Below are 19990 nucleotides of genomic sequence, written 5' to 3' on the forward strand. Positions count from 1 at the left end.
TTTTTTTTTTTTTGCTACTTTTGTGTAAAATACATGTCTGTCTTTATTTGTATATATGCATATGAGAGCCTAAAAGACGTTTAAATAAATAAATAAAATACATAATAAATATTAGGTTTTACAATGGTATTTCTCATTGTATTTCATAAATTACTATTTATCGATACATGGAATTTTAATGTCTAAATTCTGCACAAAGTGCCAGATATTGTTTTATTAATGAAGAAATAATTAAATTCTTTTAATGTTCAAACATATGCAGAAGAGTAAATGTTACACAGTGTGTAAAGTGGTCACTTAAACCAGCCAATGACACGTCATAAGACCTGTAAATGCCTAGACTCCCATATTCACCTTCTCAAAAATGTTTTCTCTCTCTGTTGCAACAAATTTAAAGAAATCGTATTTATCGATTACATATTTATTTTTGAATTGTATATTATTGAATAAATATTATATTACCCGCCTACGCACATCAAATAATCTCTTATGGCATAAGTCAATTTCATTTTTAATGCTTAAACCGCTTCTGTAACGATTTATAATAATAAAATGTGTACTTTTTCTGTCGGTATTTTTTCATCTCCAGGTGGTCGTGGGAGGATACTTGATTGTTTTCACTCACGATGTTAGGATTAGGATTATTAAATCGTTACTTTTCTTGCAATACAAACGCCTATGTATGTTATTCAATGCTAATATGCTTTTAAATGAGCCTCACTACGTTATAATAACTATGTGCGTGTAATGGTGATTAAAACAAATCTGTTGGTACCTAGTACTTTTTTTTGTAAAAAAATACCACAATTTCAATGGAATACCTAACTTGGTGCATAGATCTCAACTCATTAAAATACTTATGGTGTATTTGTTTTATTAGAGGGTTTTTTTATTGGGGTAGATATTACAATAAATATCATTATTGTGATGTCCCATCTCAGTTGTAATTAATTTCTTCTCATGTTTCCAACCATGTCACCAGAAGTCAACATTTGCTATTTATTAAATCTTATAAAAGCAACTTTTGTTTTTATGCCTCAATGTCCATAATGTGTAGATAAGTCAATTCGTCACAAAACTTGGAATTCTTTGGAATAGATTTTCCGGCTTTTCGTAGATCTCTTCGTCACTTAAACAGTGAGGGATGAAGATGGATTTTTACATTTTTATCGTGTTTATGAATATATTGTATATCATTATTTTAATGTCCGTGTTTGTCTTTGCTACAGTTCTGTGTTCTTTTTGTTCAGTTTCTTATACATAATGTTTCTTATGATGTAATTGGCTTAGGTCGTATATATTATAATAAATAAATAAATAACATTATACCGCCACCTTAACTTGTAAACTCGTAAGACCACAAATGGTTAAAAGTGATATTTTGGCGTTTTCTGATAGGGCTTCAAATAATTTATGAGTGTAAAACTAAACTTGTATATCCGTACAGTGTAGTATTTTTTTTAATTATTGAAAAAAAACTTCCTTGCTACACTACTGAAGTATCAATCGGCTTTACTCTACCCTGAAAAAATACAGTTTGAGATTTACGAGCTTTACAAGTTAGGCCGACAATATAAATCCTATGTGAAACAGTATAATAATGTATGTGTAGTGTGTAGGTATATGAGATAAAATAATTAATAAATGTTTCAAATTTATATTTTTATTGTTGCGTTTTTTTCATTTTATTTCGGGCTATTATATTTAATTGGTGTATTATTTTTAGGGGAGATTCGTGTTAACGAGCAGCTTGTCCTGACCTGTATGCACACCCTTATGGCCCGAGAGCACAACAGGGTGGCTAGAGGTCTAGGGGAGGTCAACCCGCACTGGGATGACGAGACCATCTTCCAGGAGTCCCGGAGGATCGTCATCGCAGAGATCCAGCACATTACCTACAACGAGTTCCTGCCCATCCTGCTGGGGAAAGAAGTCATGGAGAAGTTCGGACTTCTGCTCAATAAGGAAGTAAGAAAACTATATCCACAAATAATAATAATATGAACTGGGCTGTGGTCTCACGTACTCACCTCAATCTACCGTAATTTGATTTCTATTTTCTATTAACCTTAGGGTATTATCAGTCTGTGTCTGGGCGGATGAACGATACAGTTCTGTGTATGACGTAGAACCAGAAAGGTAAAAATCCTGGAAAATGAAATCGAGTGGAAAAAACTCCGCCTCGTAGTGTAGCAGTTGGCGTGTTCGCCTAACATACTTAAAATACTGGGTACGATTCCTGGGAGGATTGATATGAAATTTGTTTATTTATTGTATGGTTAAATATTCACATATTCATTACATACATTTATCAAATTTATATTTTTTATTTATTTTACTTTTGTACACATTTTTTTCCAATCAACCATAATAAAAGTTTTATTTATATAATTCAAGTTACAAAACATAATTATTTAATAATTAAACATAAAAAATCTTAAATAAATTGTATTTAATTACGTGTATAATAGGTTTAATGAGTAGTAAAAGTATACATACTTACATATTTTTTGTTTTTTCTCTATCATATTATATAATTTCCTCTAAACTGCCGAACTATAGATTGCCTCCCCATTCTAAGACAATAAATATATAGCTTTAGAAGCTGTTACTTTTATCATAAATACTATACACTTTTTTTTATCCTTTTTGTTAGTTTTCTATTTTTTATAATTAATATTCAAAGGGAGGTTTAATTAATCCATTATGTAAAAAACAAACGAAAAAAAAAAATTAAAACCGCTTTAAATTTGAATAGAATTGAATATTAATATATATAAAAAAATAAGTTCTAATCAAAAAATATATTGGAACACATTTTTTTCTAAGTAAAAATAGTCAAGTAAAAAAAAGCTATTTAAATCTGATTTTTTATCCATAATTTAAAAAAAATTTAATCGAAACAAATTCAAATAATTAATCTCTATCATATTTTCTTTATGAAATGCATTGAACAGTTTTGGTTACGGAAAATGAGTATCTTTGCCCGAGTTTGGATTTACAATAAGGGATTTCACGTAAACTATTTTAAATCTTTGACTAGATCCATTGAATTTTTTAGGAAATAAATGTTGGCGTATAAAAACATATTTTAGACATTGCTGGCAATAGATTTTTTGTAGCTTCAAAAGTTTAGCTTCCTGAAATAATTGGTAGGAGGAAAAAGTTCAATTTTTATGAAGTAAAATATAAACTTATAATTTTAGAAATCAAACACTGATTAGAGTCTACTGAACACTTTATTTTATTTTTACAAATATAAAAAATATAAAAACAACAATTTCGTGACAATTGTTTCGCCTTGTTAGGGCATTTTCAAACGAATGTGAAGATAGATGGATTGAATGTCCTTATATAGTTATTAAGGTACGTAACTCTGGGTGCTATTTTGAATCACTCTCGTGGCCGTAGAAAACACTTTATCTCCTGTATTTTGTACGTAAATATATGAGATAAATTATTTTTAAACTTCCGCGAGAGCGTTTGGAATACCAGCCCTGAAGGAGGCATAGGGTTTTTGCCAAAACTAGTTGGTTTTTAAATTATAAAAAAATTAAGTGGCACATAAAAAATTTAAAATAAACGAAGCTATTTTTTAAATATATTTAATAATCATTAACATTATCTCAACATCAATAAATGTCTATGAAAGCTAATATAACTCCTTTCCTCCTTTGTATTTTTTATTTTATTTTCCTCCAACTAGACAAAACTAACCATTTTATTTGTAAGGAAACCATGCATTCTTAGATAAACAGATAATAAAATACAATATTTACAATTAAATTTTAGGGCTACTGGGATGGATATGATGAAAATGTGAATCCAAGCGTCATTGATGCTTTCGCTGCTGCAGCCTTTAGATTTGGCCATTCACTATTACCGACTGCAGTAGAAAGATGGTCCAAGGCTCATAAGTTTATTGGTAAGAAAAGAAAATATAGTTTTACATCTCAGGTACTTGAAATCACTTTGTTCTGATAATATCTCAAACACAAACAAATTTCATGAAAATATGAAATGCATATTATTTTCAAAATGGTCGCAATCGTACAATCCACACGATGCGACATGGTAAAATTAGGGTTATTATGATTATATTCCATTATTTCATTTATTTAGTACCTACCCTGCAAAAGAAAATTTGTTAGAGTTTAGTCAACATCGTGGTGTGTTAGTTAATATGTTTCATCATCATCAGTGGCGCTACAGCCCGTTGTGGGCCCTGGCCTTCTCCAGAATTTGTCTCCATTCGTCCCTGCACCCTGCGGCTTTTCTCCAGTTCGCCAGGCCAATTGCTCTAATGTCACTTTCCACATTATCCAGCTATCTAAATTTTTGTCTGCCTCTGCTTCCTCTGCCTTCCGGAGTGGTTTAGAGAATCTTTTTTGGGGTACGATTATCATTCGTTCTGTGCACATGGCCCAACCATTGTAATCTTCTTATTTTGATAAATTGTGCAATGTTGGGTTGGCCATACAGTGCCTCTAATTCGTGATTAAACCGTCTCCTCCACACTCCGTTTTGGTTGACAGCACCAAATATCTTCCTTGATATTTTTCTTTCAAATACTAAAACCATATTTTCATCTCTTTTGGTCATAACCCAGCATTCGGCACCATATACAATGACCGGTCTGAGGAGAGTTTTGTAAATAATGGTCTTAGTTTTTCTAGTGAGCAATTTGGATCCCAGATGTTTAAACAAGTTAATGTGTTTGCCTGCCACTAAATAATATATTTAAAAAATAATAAGAAATAAAATAATGAAAATCAATTTACACTCATTGATTTATTTATACATATACACTGGATGCGGCACTAACCTTACATCTTGTGTTCCACTCATTGAGGTTTCTGGACTTGCTCGGTATTAGGTGGAAGTTAGTATTTTACATCCAGCGGTAAGTAAATAGGAAGCAAAGTAAAAGGGCGCTACGCTAAAGCTTTGAATTCACAGTAAACTGGCATAGACAGTTCATCTTTTTTACTCTACTATGCGTTTTGCAAGGTAATGTTGATGTGACATGATGCGACAATGCTCATTTTTAGAACATGATTTTATCTTGTCGATGTATTTATTTATTTATTTACATACATAAGTTTATTGTACATAATTTGAGACATAAGTGCCAACTCCATGGGACTAAGAGTCCTGTGTTGAGATGGGACTGAGAAATGAAACATCATCACTATTTTTATACCTAAGTGTTTACCCCAAGTAATTTTATCATACCATATGGATTTGTCTGACCCATCTGAAATGAACCAAACGCAAGATTTTGATGTTTGGTGTTTATTTACCACCACATATATTTTACTGGTTTTTTTATTTTTTAAAGAGTACAAACAACCTATTTATTATTAAAAATCTTATTTAACAGTATTGAGATTGCCATTTATGTAGAAGATACATATATGTGGATACTCCAAAGCCAGTTTGTTTAGCTGCTAAAATAAAGATGGTAATTTGTTATTAATTTTTTTTTTCAAAATCATATTGGTGCTGAATTCTTGTATTTTTTGGATCGCACTTACCTAGATGTCACAACAATGTACCTAATTTAAATTATTGATTGTTTCCATTGGAAATTGTCTTAAGGCAATATTCTCGCCCTTATATGCACATAAATTGCATATGTATATAAAGTGTAAAATAAAATAAATCAATACTTTGGTTATTATTTTAGCGTCAAAGCGGTTATCTGACCTGATCAGGCGTCCATTTGATCTGTACCGAGCTGGTATATTTGATGAGTACCTGATGGGTCTCATGAACCAAGTGGCTCAGGCTATGGATGACTCCATCACACAGGAAGTTACTAACCACTTGTTCAAGAAACCTGGAGCAAGGTAAGCATAAATATTTTACATCAAAATTATCTGTGATAAAGAAGGTGAAATAATTCTAATTCATTTTTCTTAAATCAAATTTCCAAAGTAATCTGTGATGAAGAAGGTAAAATAATTCAAATTCACTACTAATAGTTCATACATTTCTAGAATTAAAAAAAAAAAAAAAAAAAACCATCACGCCGTTTCTCCGTAAGGGTAGGCAGAGAGGATAGAACGCCACAACACTCTATCTTTGCATACAGATCTCGCTTCCTCTACATTCATACATCTTCTCATGCACGCGCGCCGATTATTCCGACTTTTGACATGTCCATCTTTAAGTAATTGTTGGATTTGGTCATGCCATGTCTTTCTCGGTCTTCCTCTTTTTCTGCATCCATTAACATTTGCATTGTAAATATTCTTAGCCGTTCTCTCGCTGTCCATTCGTTCTACATGTCCAAACCGGCGCAGAGCTCCTTTCTTGATTTTGTCGATAATGCTTGTCTCAGCCTTACATAATGTACGGATCTCAACATTTGTGCATCTATCGTACATAGTTTTACCACACATTCGCCTGAGAGATCGCATTTCGACAGCATTCAGCCTACTTTCATCCCTGTTTTTCCAAGTCCATACTTCGCTCCCATACATCAGGGATGGGACCAGGACTCCGTTGTGAACTGCCAATTTTGCCTCTTGTGACAAGCATTTATCATACTTCCCAGATACACAAATTCCTCTACTTGTTTTAGTAAAACTCCATTCACAGTGATTTCACATTTAGTCATACTTTCATTTCTTTCAAAAACCATCACATTCGATTTATCGACATTCATCAGCAAATCGCTTCTCTTGCATACATCGTAGACCTTTGTTACCAAGAATTGCAGTTCCTCTTTGTTATTATCAAGGAGTACAGCATCGTCAGCATACAAAAGACAATTGACTTTTAAATCACCCGTTTTTGCTCCCATTCTTAAGCCTTTCAGTTCTTTCATGCAGTTATCGATATACACGTTGAACAGCCATGGTGACATAACACATCCCTGCTTCACTCCTTTATGAATGTCAAACCACGATGTGTATGATCCATTTACCCTAACATATGCTCTGCTGTCTTTATACAGAGAAGCAATAGCACGTGTTAGATTTCCGCTTACTCCGTACTCCGATAACACCTTCCATAATTTTTCTCTGTCAACTCTATCAAACGCTTTTTGCAGATCGACAAATGCGCAGAAAAGCTTTTGGTTTTTAGCAAGAAATTTCTCTGTCATGTTTCGTAAAGCAAATATTTGATCCATACATCCTCTTCCATTCATAAAACCGCTCTGAATATCCCACACCTTTGTAACTTTTCTTACTCTCTCAATCAGTATTCTTCCATACATTTTGCCAACAGCGCTCAAAAGGCTGATTGCTTTATAATTTCCGCATTCTACTCTTGAACCTTTTCCCTTGTATAGAGGCATAACAACAGCCTTTCTAGAATTAATATTTTTTAAATTAGTGATTTATGTAATTTGAAATGGAGATTATTTTTTCCGAAACTAATACTATTAATTGATAAAAATAATAAACAAAATGAATCAAAAATATTTCTTATCATATGTTGTGTCTTTGTTATCTTTGCAAAAAAAGTGTGATGTTAATTATAGTGTGTATTTTTGGTAATGCTTTTAAATGATTTTATAATATTATTTTACAAATCATCATAACTAAAACTATTTTGACTAGCCAGTGGTATTTCAAAGTGGTAGTGTTGATTGGAATATAAATTAAGTACTAATTATTGTCCATGGAGAAGGAAGATCGCCAAAAACCTCAAATATCGATGTGACATGAAACGCCATGCCCTCAAATTTTCATCACTGCAGAAACAGTGTAGTGGGTGATGAATCCCCAGTGTCTGGAGACATCATTTTTAAAGCTAACATGCGCAAAGAAATCTTTTAATACCATGGTATTATTTGTGTACAAAATTGTATACTTAACAAATTCTTTTTGGGGAAAAAAATCAGCATAAATATTGTTACAATACCATAAACAAGAAAAATATCGGACTCCTATTTAGAAAAGACAGTGTGCCAAAACACAATTTAAAAAATGTAAATATTAAAAAAAAAAAGGATTTTTTTTTTTAAATTAAGGAAGAATCATTTGAAAATAAAAAATAATACAGAATATTGAATTTGCATTTTTTCTTTGAACACTAATCAATTTATTTTTATTGCATATATTCTTTAAGATTTTGAAATTTAATTTAACTAAAATTTATAACACTACTTTAGGTTTGGAATGGATCTCGTTTCCTTCAACATGCAGCGTGGTAGAGAATTCGGTCTTCCTGGATACATGGAGTTCAGAAAATTCTGCGGTCTCCCTGGTGCCAACTCTTTCCAAGAACTCTTCGGCTCCATGCCAAACGAGACTATCCAGCGATACGAATCTATATTTGAACACCCCAGCGACGTAGATCTATGGTCCGGAGGTGTCTCCGAACGACCTCTACCAGGTTCCATGCTTGGGCCAACATTTGCTTGTGTCATTGCAACGCAATTCTCTTACTCAAGAAGAGGAGATAGATTCTGGTGAGTAAAAAAAGCATTACCAATTGTAATTGGGAACGTGTCATGAATCATTGTCAATGTTAATAAATAATGTTGTAAAACAGTTCCGTTTGTGAAATAGAACCAGAATTCTGGAAGAGTGTTTTCATTTTGATAGCTACTCTCAGGTAAAAATCTTGAAATAGGAAACCAAGATGAGAAAAGTGATGGTTGGCTTGTTTTCCTACCACTACTATGCTTGTTGAGGTCCTGGGTTCCATTCCTAGGAGGGTCAGAATGAAAAATGTATTTATAATGTGGTTTTACAATTTGATATTTCACCGCTGGATTTGCACCTGAAGCGTAAAACTAATCAGCTTATGTTCCTGTAACACAAACACTGCATGAACTTTTCCAATGCAGTGTCCTATGAACCACCAGGTGCAGATTAGGATTAGATGATGATGATGCTGTTATTTTTTAGTTTCATTTGTGATAATTTTGATTTTTTTAAATTACCAATAGTTTTCATTCATGTTTCAAAATTTAATTTTCAACGAGTTGTTGAATCAAGTAGTGGCAGAGTAGAGTTTGAACCTCATACCTCTGATTTGTGAGTCCACCACACTAGCTAGGGACCACAATCCGGTTATGTATTACATAAAATGAGAAAAATTATAATTCTACCGTTATTGTCTGTATTCAATTATGGTTATGAGAGTTTATATCTAGAATTTAAAGCTGAAGAACACATTTTTAATAGATTTGTAACGTTGTTCTTATATATTTAATAGATCGAGAATCAGGTGAATTACTTTTGACCTTTTATAAGTTAAAATAACTTCCTGGCATTTCACTATCTCTGACGTATAAACATTCTAATGGATGACCACTGGTCACCAATAATTATATTTTTAAAGGGTATAAAACAAGTTTTGACAAAAAGATAAAGAACATGATTATACAGGTATGAAAACTTAATATTTTATTAAAATTGAAATGTGCATAAAATATTATACACATAATACATATATTATACATATAACCATACGTACTGGTATTATTTTCTTTTATATGAACTTGGAAAATAATGTATAAAGTCATAATCATTTGTATTTTCATAGTTGCATCGATGGGCACAGCGTGTTAGTAGGTACCTACTACCAACGAATTGTCAGCCATCTCAAAATAGAACCAGAATCGAGTGTTTAGACATAAATTATTATTTAGTTACTTTATGCACTGTGTAACATTTATCTTTCTACCTATGTTTGAACACCTAAATATGTTTTTAATTCTTTCACCTGTTATTTTTCAAAATAAAATGAACACTTTAATTAGGGTAACCTCTACGAGATTGTGTGTATCAATCAGATAATATTTGTGACATATTCTCAGATGAAATTTAAATAATTAATATGTAAAATATATTATATTGGTTAGAAGATAAAATTAAACTTAGAGACTCTTTAATATCAGTCTCTGCTCTAAAGAACAACATTACAAAAATAAAAAATGTATTCAGTAATATTAATGAAAAAAAAGGTATGTGGGCAAGTATTGTATGACCTGGTTGATTCGGAATACAGTTATTTGTCTAAAATGGAACCAGAACCCTAGAAGAGTGTTTTCGACTCAGTGGCTACTCTCGGGTAAAAATTCGAAAAACAGAAATGGAGTGTAATGTGTGGCATGTGTGTACCATGTTAAGGTCCCCGGTTAGATTCTTGGCAAGGGGATGTGAAATTTTGGTTTTAAAGGTGGTTCTGCACTACAATATTTTAACCTTACTTTTCATCTAGCAAAAATAATTCAGATACGCTGCAATTGGAGTACTGCATGGGTGGGGATAGAAAAATTGTGATAATGATATTGTAGCTGTAGATGCCAGTTCCGGTGTTATGATATATTTGCAGACAAAATGCCTTTATTTATAAAAAATAATAGTACCTATTTAATTATAAACTTTTTTGTTATGAAGGTTTGAACTTCCCAACCAGCCTTCATCCTTTACCCCAGAACAGCTCACCGAAGTCAGAAAGGCGAGGTTAGCTCGTATCATCTGTGACAACACTGACATCATAGACACAGTACAGGTTTATCCCATGGTGCTACCGGACCACGAAATGTAAGACAAACGCTTACTAATACTTTTTGTTGATTATTATAAGGGTATTTGTTTAATTTTTTTTATATAAAATAAAAAACAAACATATACAAGCATGCGTAAAACCACGAAATATAGAATAAAACTTATATTTGAAATCTATATCTGAATCATTAAATTTGTTATTTTATTTATTAATTTAATTCATGTCCATCAATTTTGATTATTTTGATAGATTAATGAATAGTTATAAAACATAATTATATAAACACAAAGTCATAATATTTGCTTGCTATAAATAACATAAATAAAATTTCCGAAAGTATGCTTTTATATATCTAAAAAAAGGCATTTTCATATTTTTAAAAACACTTTAAAATAAATAAATTATTAAACATAATTATATAACAACAAACTGTTATTCATATTTCTAATTCTTATTATAGATTGTTATGTTAAAGATTGTTTGAGAGCTAATAATTCGGTTTTTGATTTTCAATACTAAAGTTTTAGTCATACTTTTGATCCATGTGCACTGGTAAAAAGTTCTGAGAATCGTTGTGAAAGCGTTTTTTTTTTTAAATCAACTTCAAAATAAATTATGAACTAATATATTCTATGCGCAGTCAAAATTTGGATTACCATTTTTATTTAAAAAACTTTTGTTGAAAATTTTTAGGTAGAGACATGATTTATTTATTTTTTGAATCGCACCCCAGCAGGCCAGAAGGCCGAATTACAGTGGTGAAAATTGGCAAAGAACTTTGATTTTTGATTAGGTTACTTTTCATTTCAATTTTCTTTTCACAAATATTTTCTTTACTTTAGCAATCCAAGAGTGCCTTGCAGAAGTGGAATCATTCCATCGATGGACTTCACCAAATGGGCGGATTATAATGGTCACCTTAACATTCCATCGAATCCCTACGTGAGTAATTTTGGACAAAACCCCTTCCGACACGGCAAGAAGTAGAACACTCATTCACTCTTATCCTATCATAACATTAATATATTTTGTACCCATTTCATCAACTCTTGATTATTATACTCTCCCAGTTCAGATATTAAACAACATTTATTTTTTTGAACAAGGAATTATTCTTTTAAACTAATTTCAACAAACATCAAATTTAAAGTATTATTAAACCAAACCCGGATCTCATTTAATATTTATATTTACCGTTTTATTATTTTCACTTTTTAAAATCTATCGCACAACAATATTTTTTTTTACCGTAAATAAAGCTGGACTGGGGGAAAAAAAATATTCTTGTTTCATACGTATGTATTATTTAAGTAACTAATATAATGTTTTTCATCAATTCGACCACTTTAGGTTAATTAGTCATTTTATTTATAGGTCTTTCTTCCCCTAGATAAATCTAGCTTCCAATTTCTTCTATCTACCTCAGAAATATCTTTCTAAAACAATGATTTTATATTTTTTTATTTGCCTAAATACCAATTGATTCATGACTAATTGTGTTTTCATTTCCATCTTACCTTCTTATTGCACAGTAAATTTAGAATGTTAATTACTTAAGGAGTATGTTGTTCTAGTTTTTGGTTATTCATAGATTATTTTGCATGTTTCCATTTGCATTTTTCACAAGTATTATTTCTTTACAGCAAGTTGTCGAGGAAGACAGCGACAATATAGCATTCAAGTAATCCTGCTGCCATCTTTCACTGCACTCTTTATCTAAAATCTTAAATCACTCTATACTTTCTACTGTAAAGCACACCATTCACTGTATCGTAGTCTTGTTTTAGAAATACTTGTAATCCCATGCCTTTTAAATTTCATCTTCATACTTTAACATACCTTAGCACATTTCTTTTCAAACTCTTTCCTATTAATTAAAAACTATTTTATGACTTCTTTCGGCTCAACCTCTTAATTTTTTATTTAATCCTTCATTCATATGTGTCATTCCTAGATTTTACCATTCATTATGATCACTGATCGCTTTCATAATGTTTTTCAATAAATATAAATATGTATTAGATTTGAAGAAAGTCTTATAAACTGCCATTAATAGCATTTAAAACCAAAATGCTAGTGTGTACTATACTCGTATATAAGAAGTAAGAGTGAAGAATGTCGCACGAGAAAGGATGATACAAAAATATTTTTTTATTGGAAAACAAGATATATCCATTTTGTATCATTTATTTATAAATAATTTTAAGTTTCATTTGTACTTTTAGATACCATTCATAACATTCATAGAATCATCTTAGTTTATCATTTATATAGATTTTATATTTACGAATCTGCCATTGCTCGCATTTAGATAGTTTTGAAATGCAAAATTCATTGTACACAGAGATGGGCAGAAGGAAAATACACGTTTCAAATGGAAGAAAACATTTGTGATGCGTATTTAAATACATGCTTATAATAAATACTTAATTGAGTAAGTACAAAATAAATTATATTCAGCATTTTGCCCATCTCTGCTACTTGTAAAAATCATGTACAGACGATCAATTAAATTAATGGAACCTGCAATGTACATTATTTTACATAAAATGTAAATATTTCTAATATATCTTTTATTCAAAATGAATATTGTTGTTTTATTTTTAACCTTTACCCATTGTAAGTACTATAGTAAGGTATGAAGGTATTCTCATGTAGATATGGTTAAAGTAAGTAGTCTTTTGTTTGAACATGCACTTAATATTGCACAAATATTTCAATATAATAATTAGAAGTCAGTAAAAATAATAAAACTCTTAAGATATTGTAACACAAGCAAGATTTTTTTCTCTTGAAATATTTTTGTTATTTTAGGAACGTGAAACCCAAGTCTTCTTTGCAAATTCAACAAGTATCAGCACGGAAAAGAAAAATATAAAAGAACCCTTAGAAAAATCTACTGGTCATTACAAAAATGCATTGCGTCGGAAAAGGCGCAATGTTTTCATAACTACTGCTAACAGCTCACACAATTTTCCTGTAGAATCTCAAAAAAATAATAAAAATAATGACTCACAGGTGGCGGCCGTCTTAGTGTCCCAGATAACTGGAAGCCACCAAGGAAAAAAACGTTTAGCTACCACCAAAGCAACTATACTCTTAGATCAAAGAGAAGATACAGATCCACAAACTTTTGCATCTAAACCTCAAACAATTAAACCAACTTATGCATATGAACCAAATGTGGATTATTACAGTAATTATGGTGATAAAATACTGGTAAGTCAGAGAAAGCCTCAAGAAAGGTTACAAAATGAAGATAATACTGAATATACTGATGGCAGGTTTATTTCAGATACAAGAGAAAATAGCAATAATGAAAATCAAGAAACAAAAGAGATCTACAATCCCCTTATATTGGACAAACACAGTATCGCGAAAAGTAATAATAACAAAAGATTCCCTAGAAAACAAAGTTTGGGACACAAACGAACAGAAAAACAATCAAATATTTCAAATAAATTTACTGACGAGTCCAACGATCTTAACCAGAATCAAAGAACCGGCTGTGATCCAGCAAAAAAGATCAACAATGCCAACGGTGCAGGATCTAATGCGAAACTTGTTAAAAGGAGTTGTCAAGATAGTGATTCAAGCGTGGAATGGATAGATAAGGAACATCCACCCATCTTTGAAGATGAAAATAATAGTGAGGAATCCAAAGAAACAGAAAATCGTGATGATAATACATCTGAAAATGCTAAAGAACAATTTGAACATATACCTTTAAATTACAAACATGAAGATAACCAAGAAAAACGCAATGAACATTTAGAAAGTAATGACACCAATGAAGATCCTCAATCTGATCTTCATATAGCTCTTGGTGACACGTCAGTTCATTTAGATAATATCAAGCTTCCTGACATAGTTTTTGGACAGTTTGATAGTGAATATTTTGACAAGTTACGAGAAATACACAACAAAGAAAATTCTGATTATGAAGGTGATGAAGAAGAAGAAAATGAAGAAGAAGAAAATGAAGAAGAAGAAAATGAAGAAGATGATGGAAAAAAAGAAAACAATGAGGAAGATGCAGAAACTGAAACCGACTATAAAAATCAAGAAAAATCTGATAGTTCTAATAATTCTGAAAATAGATCGAGTGATGAAGAGGAAAGTGAAAGCAAAAACCAAAAACAAGAGGATTATGATTTTGTTCCAGAATATGCTAATTTCGATGAAAGTAACCAAAAAAATATACATCATGGGAGTGTTGATGATTATATTGATGATCCAAAATTAAAAGAGGCTGTAAAAGGGATTGTGGATAAAACTAAAAAAGCTGAAGAGCAAGCGGGTAATGATAACTATTTTTGGACATTAGAATATGGTCAACCTATAAAGAATTAGAGTTAAGGTAGTTTTAAAAACAATTCATATTCAACTGTTATTGATTAAAAACATTTTATAAAACCTCTTGTGTTATTATTTAATACCAAATCGGTTACTATATTGAAAACTTATATTTGCTCAGTTATTATTTTAAGGTTTTTGTAATTTTTGTCATTCTTACTGGCCAAAGATAAAACATTTATTTATTTGATTGTAAAATTTACTTTCCTACTTAAAAAAAAATTTTCAATTCTTCCACTTGTTATTTTGTGAGGTAAAATTAACATACGCTTCACGTGATTGTCCCACTTTAAATTAATACTAGTTACACATTATCTCTGAATTACTAATCATTTATAAATATTATAACCCATTTTGGTTTTAGATAAGAAAAACATTTGAATTTTCCGAACAAAAATGCCAAACATGAAAATTAGGGAAAAATACGTTGAATCTCGAATAAGAACTTTTTATACGTTCAGTGGTCACACTGAAAGCAATGACAGGTTGACCATAGATTTATTTAAAAATGAAAACACCAGCTGGAACGTCATGTCATAATCGTAAACATCAATAATAGATCGGTGATAAACATCTTAACGACTTTACTGTTGATCTAAAATAATGTCGGTTTATAAAACACAAAAAAGTGCTTCTCACGGTGAATTATATCCCAGGATTTTGGATATTGAAGTTTGCTCCAAGTCACTTACACTTTATCAAAAGTTAGAGGGCGATGTTAGCTGTGTGGTATGGGACGCATCGATTGTTCTATCCAAGTATTTAGAGGTTATGAGTCAAAAAACAGAAAATCTTTTAAACGGGCTTAAAATCTTGGAGCTAGGGGCTGGAGTCGGATGTGTTGGATTGACAGCAGCCACATTAGGGTATGTAAAATCTTAAATCGAAATATTCGATGACCATCCACCGTTTCCAATATGTTATGGCGCAAATAATGGCCAATGAAATGTATTTTTGATTTTATTTGTATACTTACTGTAAACAGGTCGAAGGAATTTTGAGGCCATATGTTTTGTATAAAGAAGGGTCATAAATATAATAGTGCTGTGTTTAAAGCCGAGATGAAATTGGATTTCATCAAATAATATATTTGTTTGCCTAGTTTAGTCAGCATATTCTAGTAGTATCTTGGGAATAGAGGATTCAATACTTTTTTACTACAACAATTCGTCAAATGACCTAGCTTTATGTAAAAAGTTGAAAACATGCCCACAAGTTCAAGAAGAATGGGTCCATCATAATATAGATACTACTGAGTACAGTTGGTATCGCAACATGACATTGGCCAAACACCAAAATGGTGATAAGCCATTCCTTAAAAAAAGTACCTGTAAGTGGTTGGTCATTGTAATAATTATTAATAGCTCGAGTGAGATTGGAGAATTGGAGATGTGGTACATTAAGAAATTCCACATTTGGTGAGTAAATGCAGCACAAGATTCCTTTTAATGAGATGTAGCAGATTTTAAATGGTTTTTTACGCGAGAAGTCGCAGTAACGCGGGTTAATAAGTAATGAAATTGTAACAAAAAAGAAAACTAAGCCTCTAATTGCACTTTATATGTATTTATAATATAATATCTTATAAATTCTTAAATGTGCCTTGGCTTTTCAATGAAATAAAATAAAAAAACTAAATCAGTAGAGGTGTAATACGAAGAGTACGATATGAAAGAGGTTGCTATTAACCAAAATTGATGAAACTCCAGGAATAGATAAGTACTCAAATATATTTTGTCTTCTTTTCTCCTTATATATTTAGTTTTCTCTATGAACGAAATATAAGAAGCCACCGCGAAAGAGAATGTAAGAATGTTAGAAATGAAACGAATATAAACTTGATTAGCAGATGGGCAACAGAAAATCCTCACATAATATTAACACAATCTGTATCTTAATTTGTTGGAACAGAGAGAGAAAACATTTTGAGAAGGGAATATTCCATATTCCCTTCTCAAAATGTTTACCGTCTCTGTTGCGACAAATTTAGGTCTAAATAACTCCTAATGAAGAAATCCAGCTTATCTACAAACATTGTTGATAAGAATAATTTATTTAACTCGCTATAGATATATAAAATTATGACATTAATATAAAGTTGCTTTGGCTGCCTAACTAGGGTTAGTAACACTGTTTGACGACAATAAAAAATACATTTTACTAGCCAAAAACACACTATGTGCGCGTGTATACATACCTCAAAGTTATAATACGCCACCCTCTCATATGGACAAAAACCATTCTATGACTATCAGCCATGAAGTTTTTTTTTTTTTAAAAGAAATATTTGCGTTCTTATGATTTACCCAAATATTTAATTTTGAAGGCCATTTTCAACGAGTTGTAAATAACTCACTATTAGAAAATGGGAATCGAGTTGGGGTAGAGTAGGATTCGAACCACGGACCTTTAATCCGTGAGTCCGAGACACTAACCACAGGACCACAACCCGATTTTAGTTAGCTACTGTTTTCAGTAATACAATGGGCCGTAGGTACACAAGTCGAGAATTACAAGCGCAAACCGTCCGTTATATGTTTCTTGTTAAACCAAACCGAAAATTTGGAACGTTTATTGTTCTATGCCAAAGAGCGAATGAGTTCCATAAAATGGAATATACAAAACTAAAAAAAGTGGCTCCCGGTTTTATTCATTGTAGGAAATAAATATGGAGTCACTGCTGCCAAAATATTGTCAAAATGCGATAATTTCTGCAACAAGCTCATTTTTATCAGCTCAAGAAAGAAGTTTTTAAAAATATAAAGTAGACGTTTTTATTTTTTTGGATTCTGTTGTGTATAAAAATATATATTACATTAATTGAAAACATGAGCCCAAGTGTCCTACAAATAAGGTTTTTATTCTTCTTTTTGCTCTACCAAAATATTGACATTCATTAACAGTCCGTTCTTGCCATATACACTTCATGTGTATTGGCATTCTTGTAATTTATTTTCTACGTTTTACATTCTTGCATAAGTTACTTATCTGGATGACATCTCATTGCTAACTCCCGAAATATTACAATTTTAGAACCATATGGTTTTTATAAGTTTGAAAAAGATACAAATAACGTTCCTTCTTTTAAATTTGATTTATTTATAATGATATTTTTCCATCGTTGCATTTATTCTCCTTTCACTAACAACGGATAACTCTATTGTAGTGCCGAAGTGATCCTAACAGACCTACCGGATACACTATCCCTGCTCAGGTGTAATATAACCGAAAATAAAGTTGTGTTGGGATGTCAGGGAGGATTTGCAACTTCCGAGTCACTGTCCTGGGGAGACATAGAGTCTGATATCATAAAAGATATGACATTTGACTATGTGGTGATGGCAGATTGCGTATATTATGAAGAGGTTAGTATATTTTTATTTCTTAAAAGGCTACATGATTTTTGGTTTCAATTACATATTTATTTTCTTTCTTTGCTTTATGAATGTGTTAAAGCCAGTCACCAACTATCCAAAGTTTGTAGAGTAGAATATCTTATTTTTTGAACTAAGCGATTATGCCAATAGGATTTTTATAGGTTGATGATTCGTTTTTGTTCTTTCTGAAAGTTTAAGATTTACAACATACAACATGTCCCTATCTGCCCATTATTAAACATAAATATTTATTTGTTTAAATTTTTAGACTTCTTTATAAGTACTTACCTATTGTTTAATAGAGGATTAATTCCAGTATGTCTTCAAAATTTGGACATATCTTCTTCAAAATTCAATAAAATACAAGCTGGCTAGGTCCTGTGGTTTTTTGTGCTCACATGATTTTGGATGGGAGTAATTATATTTTATATATTCATCTTGTTTATATAATTTTTTAGTCCCTCAGTCCACTGATGAAGACCTTATGTAACGTAAATCTGTCAGTACCAAATAAGCCCAAACTTCTAATCGCACAAGAATTAAGAGATTCCGACATTCAAAAAGTGCTTTGGAAGGCATTTTACAATGAACTTCAAGAGTCCTTCAATATTAGGGAAATACCTCCGAGTGAACAACATCCGGAATATTCCAGTGATGACATCCTGATCCTAGAATGTACCAGAAAAGAAGATACATGAAGAGTTCACTTTTAAATAAATAGGCAATTCTATTAGGTGTACCTCAAATAAATAATTAATTTCGGAGAAACATTCTCAGCCATAACTCGTTTCTTTTCTGTGATAAAAAATAACAAGAATTTTACATTTTTTTACTAGTTTTTTTTTATTGACACAAACTAATTGACATTACAAATGTCGTTTTATACATTATGATTTTTCACCAAATTCAACAGCAGTGATAGAGTGATTTAATTAAAATAATATATTTAAGTAGTGTCAAGTACCTGGAAGAAAGTTTTTTTTAAATATAAGAAGTGTTTTATTACAACGTCGTTAATAAAACTCTATATAAAGTATTATATACCTCTCTTGGTTTCTATCAGAATCGCACAAGATCATATGTCAATTTTTTTGATTTTAATATCACACAATATTTTAACAAACCATTATGTACACATAACAAATAAAAGGAGATTTATGCTATTACATAATATGTGTGTATAACTTACATCTTACAGAAAAACTTTACACATCTGTTTCCTTCGGTTGGTATAACTTTGGACAGAACTACATTTCACGATTTCTCCACTGTAAAATAAATTTTTTTAAAATCTTATGTACTTTTGGAGAATTTTTCTTTCTAGAACATTAAATAAAACTTTAATCATTGTTTTTTTTTTTCTGAATTAAAGCTCTAAAAATTCTTTTGATATATAAATAGAAATATTTTTTTTTTAATGTGAATGTGTAATTTTTATTATATGGTGTTAATATTTATTATGTACACGCATATTGGTCTCTCAGAATATCAAATAAAATATTATTGATGTGAATATGTAGATACAAGATTTTTTCCCGTAGTAATAATATCTTAGTAAATTATTAATATTTTTTTTCAAGTGGATTTGCCATAATTTTTTTTATTTATATATTGTAATATTTTACAGTGCATATTACAATTTTGAAATACTATATTTATTTATATGTAAATACATTCCAATTATCGAAAGTATTAAAACACCACTGACACTCTAGTAGATAATTCTTGTAAATGGAGACACATTCTACTGTAATTTGTGAACTTACTGTTACATGTTA

General features: G+C 31.0%; 2 protein-coding genes across 2 annotated transcripts in view; both read left to right on the top strand.

The window, feature by feature from the left end:
* The window catches only part of LOC148275530 (peroxidase-like), a 74012-nt gene extending 59180 nt beyond the window's left edge, over window positions 1-14832 (top strand). Inside the window, exons 7-13 of the mRNA XM_088235566.1 lie at window positions 1727-1968; window positions 3793-3925; window positions 5690-5852; window positions 8129-8428; window positions 10368-10514; window positions 11322-11421; window positions 13294-14832. Coding sequence (XP_088091692.1) covers window positions 1727-1968; window positions 3793-3925; window positions 5690-5852; window positions 8129-8428; window positions 10368-10514; window positions 11322-11421; window positions 13294-14832 — 2624 coding nt within the window. The remainder of the gene's footprint in view (window positions 1-1726; window positions 1969-3792; window positions 3926-5689; window positions 5853-8128; window positions 8429-10367; window positions 10515-11321; window positions 11422-13293) is intronic.
* Window positions 14833-15353: 521 nt separating this feature from the next.
* Window positions 15354-19195, top strand: LOC148275531 (protein N-lysine methyltransferase METTL21D-like). The gene is made up of 3 exons (XM_088235569.1): window positions 15354-15701; window positions 18002-18200; window positions 18671-19195. The coding sequence occupies exons 1-3, from the start codon at window positions 15439-15441 to the stop codon at window positions 18908-18910; spliced, it is 702 nt and encodes a 233-aa protein (XP_088091695.1). The 5' UTR covers window positions 15354-15438; the 3' UTR covers window positions 18911-19195.
* The last annotated feature ends 795 nt before the right edge of the window (window positions 19196-19990 follow it).

Source organism: Micrasema longulum, unplaced genomic scaffold (genome assembly GCF_059751315.1).
Source record: "Micrasema longulum isolate JH-2025_06_02 unplaced genomic scaffold, ASM5975131v1 h1tg001401l, whole genome shotgun sequence".
Classification (NCBI taxonomy): domain Eukaryota; kingdom Metazoa; phylum Arthropoda; class Insecta; order Trichoptera; family Brachycentridae; genus Micrasema; species Micrasema longulum.

Excerpts from the sequence above, each read along its gene's own strand:
- LOC148275531 (XM_088235569.1), top strand. The coding sequence starts at position 15,439 with ATGTCGGTTTATAAAACACAAAAAAGTGCTTCTCACGGTGAATTATAT. Across the intron at positions 15,702-18,001 it reads TTGACAGCAGCCACATTAGG|TGCCGAAGTGATCCTAACAG; the intron begins GTATGTAAAATC and ends ACTCTATTGTAG. Across the intron at positions 18,201-18,670 it reads ATTGCGTATATTATGAAGAG|TCCCTCAGTCCACTGATGAA; the intron begins GTTAGTATATTT and ends ATAATTTTTTAG.